The sequence below is a fragment of the Salmo salar genome, chromosome ssa22, assembly GCF_905237065.1.
Source record: "Salmo salar chromosome ssa22, Ssal_v3.1, whole genome shotgun sequence".
Classification (NCBI taxonomy): Eukaryota; Metazoa; Chordata; class Actinopteri; order Salmoniformes; family Salmonidae; genus Salmo; species Salmo salar.
In genome coordinates, this window is record NC_059463.1 from 52,155,777 (window position 1) to 52,171,990 (window position 16,214).

General features: G+C 41.3%; 1 protein-coding gene across 1 annotated transcript; it reads left to right on the forward strand.

The window, feature by feature from the left end:
- Nucleotides 1-11,725: 11,725 nt before the first annotated feature.
- LOC106583690 (ankyrin repeat domain-containing protein 60) lies at nt 11,726-16,187 on the forward strand. Its single transcript, XM_014168187.2, has 4 exons — nt 11,726-12,162; nt 12,442-12,572; nt 13,322-13,487; nt 15,156-16,187. The coding sequence occupies exons 1-4, from the start codon at nt 11,868-11,870 to the stop codon at nt 15,599-15,601; spliced, it is 1,038 nt and encodes a 345-aa protein (XP_014023662.2). The 5' UTR covers nt 11,726-11,867; the 3' UTR covers nt 15,602-16,187.
- Nucleotides 16,188-16,214: the final 27 nt, after the last annotated feature.

Below are 16,214 nucleotides of genomic sequence, written 5' to 3' on the forward strand. Positions count from 1 at the left end.
GTTCACAAAAAGCATAACAATTATTTTAAGAATTATAGATACAGAACTCCTTTGTGCAATCGAGGTGTCCGATTTTAAAATAGCTTTTCGGTGAAAGCACATTTTGCAATATTCTCAGTAGATAGCCCAGCCATCACGGCTAGCCATTTAGACACCCACCAAGTTTAGCCCTGACCAAACTCCGATTTACTATTACAAAAGTTTGATTACCTTTGTTGTCTTCGTCAGAATGCACTCCCAGGACTGCTACTTCAATAACAAATGTTGGTTTGGTCCAAAATAATCCATCGTTATATCCAAATAGCGGCGTTTTGTTCGTGCGTTCCAGACACTCTCCGAAATGGTAAATCAGGGTTACGAGCATGGCGCAATTCGTGACCAAAAAATTCTAAATATTCCATTACCGTACTTCGAAGCAAGTCAACCGCTGTTTAAAATCCATTTTTATGCCATTTTTCTCGTAAAAAAAGCGATAATATTCCGACCGGGAATCTCCGTTTAGGTAAACAGAGGAAAGAAAACAAAGCATTCGGTCGACGCGGGCATGCGCCTGAGTCTCACAGTACTGTAACCAGCCACTACCCAAACGCGCTACTTTTTTTCAGCCAGAGCCTGCAAAGCCACGATTCAGCTTTTTGCCGCCTTCTGAGAGCCCATGGCAGCCGTAGGAAGTGTCACGTAACAGCAGAGATCCCTTGTAATGGATAGAGATGGCAAAGAAGGCCAAGAAATGGTCAGACAGGGTACTTCCTGTACAGAATCTTCTCAGGTTTTGAACTGCCATTTGAGTTCTGTTATACTCACAGACACCATTCAAACAGTTTTAGAAACTTTGGAGTGTTTTCTATCCAAAGCCAATAATTATATGCATATTCTAGTTACTGGGCAGGAGTAGTAACCAGATTAAATCGGGTACGTTTTTTATCCAGCCGTGTCAATACTGCCCCCTAGCCCTAACAGGTTAAGGTTTCGAGGCTGACGTTTGGCAACTCGAACCTTCAGCTCCCTCCACAGATTTTCTATGGGATTAAGGTCTGGAGACTGGCTAGGCCACTCCAGGACCTTAATGTGCTTCTTCTTGAGCCACTCCTTTGTTATCTTGGCCCTGTGTTTTGGGTCATTGTCATGCTGGAATACCCATCCACGACCCATTTTCAATGCCCTGGCTGAGGGAAGGAGGTTCTCACCCAAGATTTGACGATACATGGCCCCGTCCATCGTCCCTTTGATGCGGTAAAGTTGTCCTGTCCCCTTAGCAGAAAAACACCCCCAAAGCATAATGTTTCCACCTCCATGTTTGACGGTTGGGATGGTGTTCTTGGGGTCATAGGCAGCGTTCCTCCTCCTCCAAACACGGCGAGTTGAGTTGATGCCAAAGAGCTCCATTTTGGTCTCATCTGACCACAACACTTTCACCCAGTTGTCCTCTGAATCATTCAGATGTTCATTGGCAAACTTCAGACGGGCATGTATATGTGCTTTCTTGAGCAGAGGGACCTTGCGGGCGCTGCAGGATTTCAGTCCTTCACGGTGTAGTGTGTAACCAACTGTTTTCTTGGTGACAATGGTCCCAGCTGCCTTGAGATCATTGACAAGATCCTCCCGTGTAGTTCTGAGCTGATTCCTCACCATTCTCATGATCATTGCAACTCCACGAGGTGAGATCTTGCATGGAGCCCCAGGCCGAGGGAGATTGACAGTTCTTTTGTGTTTCTTCCATTTGAGAATAATCGCACCAACTGTTGTCACCTTCTCACCAAGCTGCTTGGCAATGGTCTTGTAGCCCATTCCAGCCTTGTGTAGGTCTACAATCTTGTCCCTGACATTCTTGGAGAGCTCTTTGGTCTTGGCCATGGTGGAGAGCTTGGAATCTTATTGATTGATTGCTTCTGCGGACAGGTGTCTTTTATACAGGTAACAAGCTGAGATTAGGAGCTCTCCCTTTAAGAGTGTGCTCCTAATCTCAGCGTGTTACCTGTATAAAAGACACCTGGGAGCCAGAAATCTTTCCGATTGAGAGGGGGTCAACTACTTATTTCCCTCATTAAAATGCAAATCAATTTATAACATTTTTGACATGCGTTTTTCTGGATTTTTTTGTTGTTGTTATTCTGTCTCTCGCTGTTCAAATAAACCTACCATTACAATTATAGACTGATCATTTCTTTGTCAGTGGGCAAACGTACAAAATCAGCAGGGGATCAAATACTTTTTTCCCTCACTGTAATAGGCCACCGGTCTCGCTTTTCCCCCGTGATCCTGGATCACCACAGATGCCATATGTCCCTGTCAACGTTCTACTATTTAAATTAAAATATTCTAATAATTAAATAAAACTAAATCGAATGCTAAACATAGCGTATGTTTTATCTGTACTAATGAAATCTCTCCTTCGGGAGTCCACTGTATTTTATTTAACAATAACATGGGTTAATCATAAATCAGTCCCATCAATAATTTAATAAATGTTGCATAGTGTGGGATCCATTATCTACAGTAATTTTCCATCACTAAGAACGGCAACATATTTCTTTTCATAATACATTTTAACGCTTATAAAATCACTGTTTTTCTATCTCTATCTATTTCCCTGCCCTGTTGGCTTAAAATATGTCCTAAATACTTAACAGAAGTCTACCATAATTAAAACATATTCTTGCTAACTTTATAACCTTACTCAACTACAAAAAATATAATAATACTATAATATCAATTTTACAGCGTTGTTGTGTTAAATTTCACACAAAAATATCATCTACATACAACAATAGCTAACTACCTAAGGGAGAATAAAACTTGACTAGGTTACTAAACATTATTTAAGCAAAAATAGTGGGACTTTCAAAATAACCTTATAACATTCTCTTATAAACCCACCTTCGCCCCAAAAAATATACATCCAGACCACCCCTAACTATCTGGGTGAATTAAAATTAAGAAAAACGAATTTACCAAATCAATCACAGAGAAATATCTACTATCTAATTTTACCAAATTTAGGAGAGTACTAGAATCAGGGACGCAAGAAACTCTTAAAATAATACTTCTATTTACTCCTTATAAGTCCAGCACCATTCTCCATCCCATTAAGGGTAGAGGCTTTCGGACTAAAAACATGGACAAGTTACAAAAAACATCTTCTCCTCCAATAATAACATCATTATCCATTATTTAATTAAACATAGGTATAATCCCTGCTATTATTTCTGCTTTCAATAAATACTGCCTTCAATAAGGCCAATAAAATTATTTAGGAGTAACAGTTACAGGTAAAACTCCTTTAATAAATCCTACATCTACCACTCCTTTTAACCATAACATCTCCAGTATCCCTGTGTCTAGCTTGAAACTTTCGGTCAGTCCTTCCATATCCCTCCTGAACCCTTCTACTCCCGTTTTTGGATGGACTATTCCTTCCACTGCTAGACTTTCTGGGTTCAGAGGAATGGGGGAGTCTAACATTTTCTGTCTCTGTGTGTGTGTCTCTGTTTGTGTGTGTCTGTCTGTCTGTCTCTTCTTCTTCTTCTTCTTCTACTTCTACTACTACTACTACTACTACTACTACTACTACTACTACTACTACTACTAAGCCATCAAGGTCACCTTCGGGCTCAGCATAGGGGGGGAGCCCTTCTCTGTCTGACTACTACCACTTCATAGCCTGATCAGCTATGACTGGGTATAACCTTTCCCACCCCGAGGTGTACTGTCGATTGGGGCTATGGGAACTGTCTCTTTCCCTTCGTCACTTTCCTCTTCCTTTTTTAGACTTCCTTTTTTATTATCTTTACCTTCTACTGTTTTCCGGGCTTCAGACAGCCACACCCTGGCTGTATCTAACCCTTCTGCCTGTTGTTTCTTTACATTATCCCCACAGATTCTATGCATCTGTTTAAACTTTCTCCACTAAGTCAAATCATTTTGCAAGTACAATTAACACCAGACTAGTGAAAAAAGATTACTGACCTTAATCCTTGCAGCTGGGACTAAATGTTGGTTGGATCTCATCATTGTTCCTGTCATTCGCAGTTCGTCACTGGCCTGTATTGAACTCCTACTGCTGAAGGGCAGGTCTTTGTTTTACAGATTCATAATCCGCCCGTCGATGGTTTCAGTGCCCCCTGGAATGACAGAAACAGGTATTGAGATCCGGCTCGAAAGACCAAGTTGTCACGAGAATTTCTATCTCAATGCTCTAACTGAACTATTTTATAACTCCATCTGTATCCTAGAGGTTGTAAGGCTCTAGTTTTAAGAAACAGATAGAGTCCCAGTATACAAATGATCAGTTCTTTATTCAGAGAGCGCTCTGCCCTTCTAGTGCAGAGCTAGTCTTTTTATACACACACAAGTTCTTATCATGGGCTACTCCCTAGTCGGACAGGCTGTACTTTTCCACTACCCTGGGTGAGGACAGAATCTTCTGTTATTAGTTTCACAGTTGCACAAGTTATCTGTCGATAGCTCCTCTTATCCTTTGTTGTCGCAACTACACCCTGCTTACATAGCGGGAAAGGAACCCAATGTCCTGGTTATAATTCTGACTAAACTACACACATCATCAGTTTATAGTCTTATGATTCTAATACATTTCACATAGTACATTTCATATGTCATACAGTTTCAAGTTGGAATATCTTAGAAGAATTTATATGTTTAACCTGTTGGGGCTACAGGTTAGCAATGAACCCCGAGCCGGGATTGCTAACAAGGCTGGAAATTCAAAACATCAAAAATCTAATAATTTCAATTTCTCAAACAATCAACTATTTTACACAATTTAAATGATAAACATCTCCTTAATCTAACCACATTGTTCGATTTTCAAAGAGGCTTTACGGCAAAAGCATAAAGTTAGATTATGTTAGGACAGTACATAGCCACAAAAGTACAAACATCCATTTTCAATTCAAGGTCAGGCGTCACCAAAAGCAGAAACCAGCTTGAATTATGCACTAACTTTTGTCAATCTCCATCAGATGACACTCCTAGGACATTATGTTATACAATACATGCATTTTTTGTTCCATCAAGTTCATATTTATATCCAAAAACAGCATTTTACAGTAGCGTGAAATTCAGATTTTTTTCTTCTCTGAAATGCTTCCGGTGAACATAACAAAATTACTATTCGAAAACATTGGTAAATTATAATATTGTCATTCAAAGAATAATATATTATCATCTCGTAATTGCTACCGAATGGCCAGATCTCAAAATAACTTTACTGGGAAATCACATTTTGCAATAAACGGGGTGCTATGCTAAGAACAACAGGCTATGCTATACAGTTAGCATCATCTAAAATCGATAATAACATTGTAAATATCCCCTTACCTTTGATTATCTCCATCAGAAGACAGGCATCCCAGGTCCGGAAGGCATCCCAGGTCCGGAACAAATGTGGTTTCTTTTGACAAAGTTCATAATTTATGTCCAAATAACACCAAGTACTTAGCGTTCATTATGCTCCCACAAAACGTGGTGGGGGGACTTTAAATCACGCCGAAAAGCTAAAAAAACCTAGTAAATAATCTATTTATGTTCATTCAAACATGTCAAATGTTGTTTAGCATTAATCTTTTGGTCCATTTTTAACGTTAAACATCAGTAATATTTTCACACAACCTATCCTATGTCGAGATAAACAATGAAGACAAAACTCACGTTTCTCAGATTTATGCGCAGGCGCAAAAAAATGAAGTGATGACATGTCAACTTCCTTGGATTCTAATTTGCTCTCTGTTTATCATAGACGCTTCAAACAACTTTATAAAGATCGTTGACATCTAGTGGAAGCCGTAGGTGTTGCGAAATGAATCCTTTCTCACTATGGTATCTATAAAACAATGACACTAAATAGTACAGTCACAAAATTCACATTTTTTTGGATCTATTTTTCACAGGTTTTTGCCTGCAATATGAGTTTTGTTATACTTACAGACACCATTCAAACTGTTTTAGAAAATTCAGAGTGTTTTCTATCCGAATGTGTTAATAATATGCATATCCTAGCTTCTGAGTTGGTGTAGGAGGCAGTTAAAAATGGGCACATATTTTTTTCAAAATGTCTCAATACTGCCCCCGAGCCCCAACAGGTTTTAAGGTAGTGACTATCAAAACTACCTTGTATAACCAACAAATGAATTGTGCAAATGAGTGTCATATCATTGTCACAAAGGTTCAAAACACCTGCAACACAAATTTTTGATTAATATAAAACTCAGCTAGGTAATTTTCCATGAAGAAGAATTGTTACTTGCTTCTTTAAAAGTATTTGTGTGATACTTGAAGTTTAAAATGTAAAGTGAAGCGGTGAAATATAGTCAGTAAAATCTATGTTCTGATTACTATCGACAGACTACTACACTGAACAAAAAAATAAACGCAACATGTAAAGTGCTCACCTCGTGTTTCATGAGCTGAAATAAAAGATTACAGAAATGTTTCATACGCACAAAAAGCTTATTTCTCTCATATTTTGTGCACATTTGTTTACATCCCTGTTAGTGAGCATTTTATCCTTTGTCAAGATAATTAATTCAGTTTTGTCACACAACAGAATGCCACAGATGTCTCAAGGTTTGATGGAGCGTGCAATTGGCATGCAGGAATGTCCACCAGAGCTGATCATTTAATGTTAATTTCTCTACCAAAAGCCGCCTCCATAACCCGTCATTTTTGAGAATTTGGCAGTATGTCCAACCAGCCTCACATCCGCAGACCACGTGTAACCATGCCAACCCAGGTCCTCCACATCCGGCTTCTTTACCTGCAGGATCGTCAGAGGGGGTGAAGAGTATTTATCTTTGTAATAAAGCCTTTTTGTGTGGAAAAACTCATTTTGATTGGCTGGGCTTGGCTCCCCAGTGGGTGGCCTCCCAGGCCCATCCATGGCTGCACCCCTGCCCAGTCATGTGAAATCCATAGATTTCAATGCCATACAACACTCCTTCCGTGGCCTCCAACTGCTCTTAAACGCTAGTAAAACCAAATGCATGCTTTTCAACCGTTCGCTGCCTGCACCCGCCCGCCCGACTAGCATCACTACTCTGGACGGTTCTGACCTAGAATATATGGACTACAAATACCTAGATTTCTGGCTAGACTGTAAACTCTCCTTCCAGACTCATTTTAAGTCACTGGTATACTTTTATTTACAAAGCCATTTTGGGTTTACTACCTTTTTATTTGGGCATTTTTATTGTTCAGAAATATGGTGGGTACTCTCTTCGTTCGCGGGACTTTATCCTGCTAACTGTTCCAAATGTCCGAACTGAATTTGGTAAAAGGGCTTTTATGTACTCTGCGCCATCGTCTTGGAACGCCTTACAAAATACTTTTAAACTGGAAGAACTTGTCCCGATTGGTATTTTTAAATCACTGATGAATGATCTTGAGACTGATTCCCTGACATGTCAATGTTTTTAATTTGCTGTTTTTGATTTTGTTATACTCTTGTGAATTCTATGGTTTTTACTAGATTACTTGTAGTTTTTCATGTTGTTTGTCTGTAATTTTTGTAATGACTTGGCACTGCCTATCTTGGCCAGGACGCTCTTGAAAAAGAGATTTTAAATCTCAATGAGCCCTTCCTGGACAAATAAAGGTTAAATAAAATAAATTTAAAAAAGCATCTCCAATCCAAAATCAAATCTAGAATCGGCTTTCTATTTCGCAACAAAGCCTCCGTCACTCACGCCACCAAACTTACCCTAGTAAAACTGACTATCCTACCGATCCTCGACTTCGGTGACGTTATCTACAAAATAGCTTCCAATACTCTACTCAACAAACTGGATGCAGAGTATCACAGTGCCATCCGTTTTGTTACCAAAGCCCCTTATACCACCCACCACTGCGACCTGTATGCTCTAGTCGGCTGGCCCTTGCTACATATTCGTCGCCAGACCCACTGGCTCCAGGTCATCAATAAGTCTATGCTAGGTAAAGCTCCGCCTTATCTCAGCTCACTGGTCACGATAACAACACCCACCCGTAGCACGTGCTCCAGCAGGTATATCTCACTGGTCATCCCCAAAGCCAACACCTCCTTTGGCCGCCTTTCCTTCCAGATCTCTGCTGCCAGTGACAGAAACGAATTGCAAAAAAAATCGCTGAAACTGGAGACATATTTCCCTCACTAACTTTAAACATCAGCTATCTGAGCAGCTAACCGATCGCTGCAGCTGTACATAGTCCATCTGTAAATAGCCCACCCAATCTACCTACCTCATCCCCATATTGTTTTTATTTACTTTTATGCTTTTTGCACACCAGTATCTCTACTTGCACATCATCATCTGCTAACCAATCACTCCAGTGTTAATCTGCTAAATTGTAATTACTTCGCTACTATGGCCTATTTATTGCCTTACCACCTCACGCCATTTGCACACACTGTATATAGACTTTCTTTTTTTTCTATTGTGTTATTGACTGTACGCTTGTTTATTCCATGTGTAACTCTGTGTTGTTGTTTGTGTCGCACTGCTTAACTTTATCTTGGCCAGGTCGCAGTTGTAAATGAGAACTTGTTCTCAACTGGCTTACCTGGTTAAATAAAGGTGATATATATATATATATATATTTTAAAGGGCCTAATGAATTTATTTCAATTGACTGATTCCCTTATATGAACTGTAACTCAGTAAAATCTTTTAAATTGTTGCATGTTGCGTTTTATATTTGTGTTCAGTATATATATCACCATTATTACTTTGGTGTGTGGGGCACTTAGATCACATATTTCATCACAAGTAACTACACTTAGAATACTACACTTTTACTCATAAGGAATAACAAACATTTTAGACTATTATTTGGGGAGATAAATATGATGGTGCATAGTGGAAGAAGTTTGTTAGTGTTGAAGAATTGAGGCCGTTGTAGTAGAGACAGTGACTGATGTATACAGGGGTGCAACTTTCACTGGGGATGGGGGGAACATGACATTTTTGTAGAAATTTCAAGTTATGTATTACTAGATTTGATGTATTACAAGATTTAAAAGTATACTGTGCGACAAAAGTACACTGTATTGAAAACATGTGCGTCTATAACTTTCTCACTCATCATTATTCACAATTCATTCAGGATTATCCATAATCATGGTGGCATCCACATTCACGTAGAAGTGTTTAGAAACAGATTATATTCTTATTTACAATCAAAGTAACCCCAAAACTTACCCTAAAGGTGTCATATTAGATTCGGTAGAAATGCAGGAAATGGGCCTCCCGAGTGGTGCAGCGGACTAAGGCACTGCATCTCAGTGCTTGAGGCATCACTATAGACCCAGGTTCGATCCTAGGCTGTGTCGCAGCCGGCTGTGACCAGGAGACCCATGAGGCGGTGCACAATTGTCCCAGCGTCGTCCAGGCTGAGGGAGGGTTTGGCCCAGCATCGTTCGGGTTGGGGGAGGGTTTGGCCCAGCATCGTTCGGGTTAGGGGAGAATTTGGACCAGCATTGTTCGGCTTAGGGGAGGGTTTGGCCCAGCGTCATTCGGGTTAGGGGAGGGTTTGGCCGGCAGGGATGTCCATGTCCCATCGCGCTCTAGTAACTCCTGTGGCAGTCTGGGCGCATGCGTGCTGACACAGTCGCCAGTTGTACGGTGTTTCCTCTGACACATTGGTACAGCTGGCTTTCGAGTTAATGGGGGAGGACTCCCACTGACAGCGCATTAAGCAAACAAAATAACTCTTGCAATAAGAACTGGAATTACATGGCTCTATTACTGAACTCTCTGTTGAACACAAATATCTGAATGGGAAGAGACTGTCACTGGCAACCATGGTTATGAGGAGGGGATACTATAATATAATGTTGTTTGGTCTGTAACTTACCACCCTTCTCGTAGAGAAAAACACCTGAGCTAATTATAACACACAAAGAAAGCAATCTAATTAAATGCATCATTCTAACATTGCCTAAAATTATGAATAACATACTAATGAGATACACCTATACAAGGAAAATAACAATGCCAATGTACAAACTATGTCATATGTATGGATAAGCGGTTAAGAGGCAAGCCGTCATTTCGATTAAGACATGAGTGAGCTGAGGCGGATGTAGCCTATATGCCGCTTATTCGTTCAGCTCTTTTGAAATGGACAGCGACATAATTCAGAGCATGGGCCATTCTTATAGTATTTTCCCTGTACACCAAGTCAGAACCGTAGGATAAATAACGGTGGCACATAAGCAGACAATGAAAGCTCTTACAATGGGGGTACGTAAGCAGACAATGAAAGCTCTTACAATGGAGGTACGTAAGCAGCTGTTCCAATATTAGATGATGGCATTTCACTAAAACAGGCTATCGGCTATATGTGGACCACCAAAGCAGAACAGTTGTACAAACAGGCCCTGCAGTGTATCTCACAATTGCCACACTATTTAATGCAAGCTATAATTCTGGTAAACACGTACCTATTTTCTTTCGTTTGTTGGTTGTAAAGGTCGATGGCTCGTATATATAAGGTGTCTAGCTGAGTGAAAACGTTTGATTTCCCCAGTAGTCTGAGTTCAACAGCGTTATCTATATGTGATGCACAATTCACATGTTTTGAGACCCTTTCAGACAGATGTTTTAAGTCCTTAAACCCAGACGTGGACCACACACCCTCTCCACTGAATAGCAGGCAGGGGAAGCAAATAGTGATTGCTTTGAGATGCTTGCAGTTAGCCACTGCTTCCTTCCAAACCACTCATAGTTGAATTTGTGAGTTCCGACTTGTTGTGTAATGTTTATGGCAAATGAGCACCGAGACGTTTCATCTCTAATTTCTCTTCATATGATAAGGATGGAAAATTATTGCCAGTAGATTGTCAACGTGATTCATGATGACGACTGCTTGTCTAGCTTGCTTGCTAAGATTTTGAAAGTACGATGTTGACATGATCCGTCCAATCAAAGCTACGGTAGAAAAAACATGATTTGACGTAATTTTATCTGTGGCCAATGACCTTCAGCCTTCTTGTACGGGCACTTCTACTGTAAATCTATGGCAGCACCCAAAGGGGCTTGAACATTTTACCTCTTCCTGTAGATTTTGTGGTGACCTATTGTCCACATGAGTGACAGAACACTGAGCCAATCACAGAGCAACTAGAGAACATTACCAACCTCTACATTCTGTATTTTCCGCTGCCTGCCCCACCACCACAGAAAGCACTGAGCTAGGCTGACACACCTGCATTTTGGAGCTGCCTTACTCAAGAAAGCAAAAAAGAGGCCATGTTTGTATGTGGCTTTATCAACTCAATATTATACTTTTTTTACATTGTTTGCCAACTGATATGTGACGCGTATTAATGCCAAAATGATATTCAAAACAGGCACCAAAACATATTATAGATAACGTTATTATTATTTCTTAATTAGGTGTGGCTCAAAACCACTGGTTGGTAAAGCTGAGAAAATGACGAGATCAAATTGTTGCGCTCCCTTACCTAAAAATCACCACTGACGATATAGCCTATTTCAAATGTGATTGCTGAGCCAATCACGTTACAAAGTCAGAAAGAAGTTGTACAGAATTTAAAATGGGACTGCTGTCGCAAATCTATTAAAAAGTGGGCCTACCTCCTGACCATAATATACCAGGTATTTCCAAGTCAATATAACTAAACTGATACTAAGTATCAGTTGATTATGAAAGATTAGATTGTTTTTAACTGTGTGTATGTTATTGCTGCACATGCGCCGAAAGCGCAACAATAGGATTCTAACGTCTATCACCATAGCAACAGTAATAGTCAGACACAACATTCCAAACGGAAGAGAATTCATTAATTCATTATTTTCCAATTCTAAACCCTTTGCAATCTGCAAAAAAAATATTGATTGCGTTGCAATCCAATGGCATATTTTTACACCTCAACGAAGAGGATTTCACTTCAGGTACCGAGACCCAAAAGTGCGATGATTTACCGCGACATCGACTTGAAGAGTGTACCGAGACCAAAAAGTGCAATTTACCGTGACCCGTCGAAGAAAGTCAAGTTCAGTCTTGGTGCCAGGCTGCGTGAAACGGGAGAGATGTTCGTTGTGCCCGACTGCCACCATAATATGAGAATCAGAGAGCTAAAAAAAGCCATGGAATTAGTGGTTGGGATTCCCACAGACTTCCAGAGAGTATGCTACCTGGATAATGGTAAAATAAATACTTTTGATGTCATTTGCTGGTTTAACTGTTGACATATTTTAATGAGAAATGGGGAGTTGTTGTTGATTAATTGATTAGATATGTATCCATTTATTTTTATTGGGTTCAATGAAGTTAGAATCACGTCCCTTATAAATCTCAAATGTAGGCTAGCAGTGACAGGCCCGTCATGGTGAACATTTTATTGAGGGCGTTTTCCAGTCAGACTAATTATCTAATGATGTGTTTCTCTGACCAGACCTAATGTATACTCTCTCCACCCAACAGGTGACCTATGTGATGACACCACTATTCACTGTAATGACATCGTCCCTGGAACTACTGTCACCCTGATGATCTGGCCTTATGATGGATGGGCTGAGCTTGTGATAGCTGCAGCTACTGGGGATGTATTCAAGGTGATGTGGCATGAAAGAAAAACCTAGAATAGTCTACAGCAGTCATACACAGTCTCTCAATGGCTCAGGTCATTATTGATCATAGTACATTCTTCCCTGTGGGCACAGTCTTCCCTGTGGCTCAGTTGGTAGAGCATGGTGTGTGCAACGCCAGGGTTGTGGGTTCGATTCCCACGGGGGGCCAGTACAACAAAAAAAAATGCATGAAAAGAAATGTATGCATTCACTACTGTAAGTCGCTCTGGATAAGAGCGTCTGCTAAATGACTAAAATGTAAATGTAATAGTAAAAAAAAAGTGGCTTCCGAGTGGTGCGGCAGTCAAAGGCGATGCATCTCAGTGCTAGAGGTGTCACTACAGACCCTGGTTCGATTCCAGGCTGTATCACAACCGGCCGTGATTGGGTGGCACACAATTGGCCCAGCGTCTTCCGGGTTAGGGGTTTGGCTGGGGTCGGCCGTCATTGTTAATAAGAATTTGTTCTTAACTGACTTGCCTAGTTAAATAAAGGTAAAAAAACATCATCACCTAATAGCAATACTGCATTTCTTTACCAGACTTGCTGAAAGATCCACCTCCTTATTTGATCTAATGTGGCTGGCCTGTAATTACTGCACATCTACACAGCATCTCACAGCTGCTATTACAACCTGTAGACCTTATTTACTTCACTCTTCCCCTTTTTTAGGATGAACATTTCCATCGACTTTTCACACATAAAAATGACTATTTTCTCTTTATTTCATGTAGCTCAAGAGTGTGATGTCCAAACCAGCACCGCCACGTTCCTCCCATCTCAGTGCTATGGGTTCTATGAGTGGATCTCCCTCCTGGCTCTCTCACCGTCTCTTCTCTGCTCTGTTCATCAGTGCCCACCGTGGACACATGCCCGCTGTCCGCTTCCTGCTCCAACAAGGTACCCACCACCGCAGAGGCAAAACATCTGGATATCACCGGTGCACTGGAAAAACCTTGTATCTCACTTGTGTGATTTTGATAAATATTATTTTTACATAAATTGAATGTAGACATCCCCCTCAGAGGCATGATGCCCATAGGGGGCACAGGGGCAGGTGCCCCCTCAGATATTTCTTATCAATCAAGTAAGAGTAGCTAGCTTGTCTAACTATCTTAGCTGGCATGCCTGTGTAACAGTGTAGGTTCCGTCCCTCTCTTCGCCCCAACCCGGGCTCGAACCAGGGACCCTTGCACACATCAACAACTGACACTCCGCGAAGCATCGTTACCCATCGCGCCACAAAAGCCGCGGCCCTTGCAATGCAAGGGGAAACCCTACTTCAAGTCTCAGAGCGAGTGACGTCACTGATTGAAATGCTATTAGCGCCCACCACCGCTAACTAACTAGCCATTTCACATCGGTTACACCTGCTGGCAAGGTTGGTAGACATTAGAAAAGCAAGCACTAAGTAAATGTACTGAATAAGACTCGTATTAATTTCAATCTTTTACCCAGATTTTAGGAAGAAATACAGAGAAGCATATTTACTTCATTAAAATAAAAGAACCACCAGTCAGGAGGATACAGACAGAGTTATGTGTAGATATGCAGAAAAATATTGATTTGCTATTTTTTACATAGAATTTGACATAATGATTATGGCTGTAGATTGTGTTTGAAAAAGCTAAACTCTCCAATTTATGGACGGGGGAGCTAGCCCCCTTCCGGACTACTGTCGTGGAATATTCTAATCAAGTGAGAGAGACTGTCATTTCTTCAAACAATCGTCATTATTCAGTATCGATTAATTATTGTAATAATGAGACTAGTCAACCCAACACTCTTGACTGTTGGGCCGAGGAGCCTAACCTTTACAGAAATGCAGAGATCTTTATATAGCTGACACTAAGAATGATTAGTCATGGCTGGTTCCACCCCTCCCATGCAGATTGGGGGGCACCATAAGCCACTTTGGGTTTAACCTGTGGTCATCTGCACTAGAGTGTTGTTTTTACCCCACGTTGGCTTAGTTTCCCAGATGCCAGGATGATTAGAACAATAAGGGATTGTTCGAAACTCTTCCAGGCTATCTCGCTTACACTGACCACATCTTATCTCTGGAATGCCAGCTGTAGGTTTTTAGGCTCCTCTCAGTTCACACAGACATAGATGAGAACTATCTAAAAACTCTAAAATATTGCATAAAACAACCATTCGTTGCATAAACAATATTATAACATAATCTTGTAATTATGCTACCATACCACCCCCCAGCCATCCTCACATACTTTGTTCCCCCTCAGATGTTTGTGTGCATGACTGATCCCCTTCCATGCTCTGTGAAAACAATATTTCTGTAGGACTAATATAAATAATAATACCTTGTGAACTTCGATTAATAAATAACAATAGGTCTGAAAAAAAGGATTTATTATTTTTAATTCCTGAAGATTTCACTTTTTGGAGATACAGGGTTTTTCCGGTACGCTGGCAGTATCTGTGTCATGTTAATTCGGTCATGCGACGGAAAACGTTTGGCAGAAGAAAGCAAAAGTAAAGCCAGTCTCTCCTTGTTTCAGTCTGTTTTCTTTCTGTCTGCCTAACAAACTTGATCCTGTTATCTAGGGGCCAATGTTAAGGGCCAGACTCCCCTGGGGCGCAGTGCCCTCCACGCGGCAGCCGCCCAGGGTCAGTTGCAGTCCATACAGGAGCTACTGGTGTGCGGTGCCCCACACCAACTGGAGGACGCTGAGGGCATGACGGCTCTGAGAACCGCCATGCGCTGGGGCCAGAGGAAGAGCACCCGGCAGCTCTTCCTCTTCCACTGGCAGGAGCGTGCACAGGGCGTGTGCCTCAAGCCTCACCTGGACGAGACAGAACTGTTCGCCCACCAGAAACATGACTCCCAGCTACGCACCTGGCACCGCGGTGCCCACGCTCAGAGATACATGGCCCACCTGGGGCACTGTAGCCGTGGGGTGGAGGGCAGGGTGGAAGTGAGGCAGCTGGGGCCGCCGCAGAACACGGCCATGAGGGCCCAGGCAAGGAGTGCGTGGATGGGGGATGCGTGACCAGAGCTGCAGGTCAAGAACAGGGCGGATGGCCAAGAGCCTGGTCCTGGAGAGCCGTGTACACAGGATTTTATTCCAGCCCAGCACTAACACAACAGTTCCTAACTACTCTGGATTGAATCGCATGAGCAGTCGGATCATTTGAATCAGATGTGTTAGTGTTGGGTTGGAACAAAAACCTGCTAACAGACAATGTTTCCCCCTTGTTCATTTAGTCAGAAGTTTGCCTACCTCTCCCATGTCGGACGTTGAGTAAGCACTTTCGCAAAGGTTCCGAGCAGCAAGACTCCCTTCATGAATTCATCAAGAGACAGAAAAGTAGATGAACGGACATTTATAATCAAGATAAACCAGTGAAAAAAAAGGTGCAGCAAAAGGGTGCAATTACATTAGTCAGATATGGGGAAATAAGATGTCTTGAGCAACCTGGACGACAGAATGTGACACTGCTTATTGGTGAATAAAAGTAGAAACCAGAGAAATGAGAACAATGTTGTAAAAAAAATAGAAATACTGTATGAAAAATGACAATTCGAAGGGAGTTGAAAACTGTTGAATGGGGAATAAAGTACCTTTAAAGTTTAAATGATTGTAGTCATGTGAACTGTTCTAT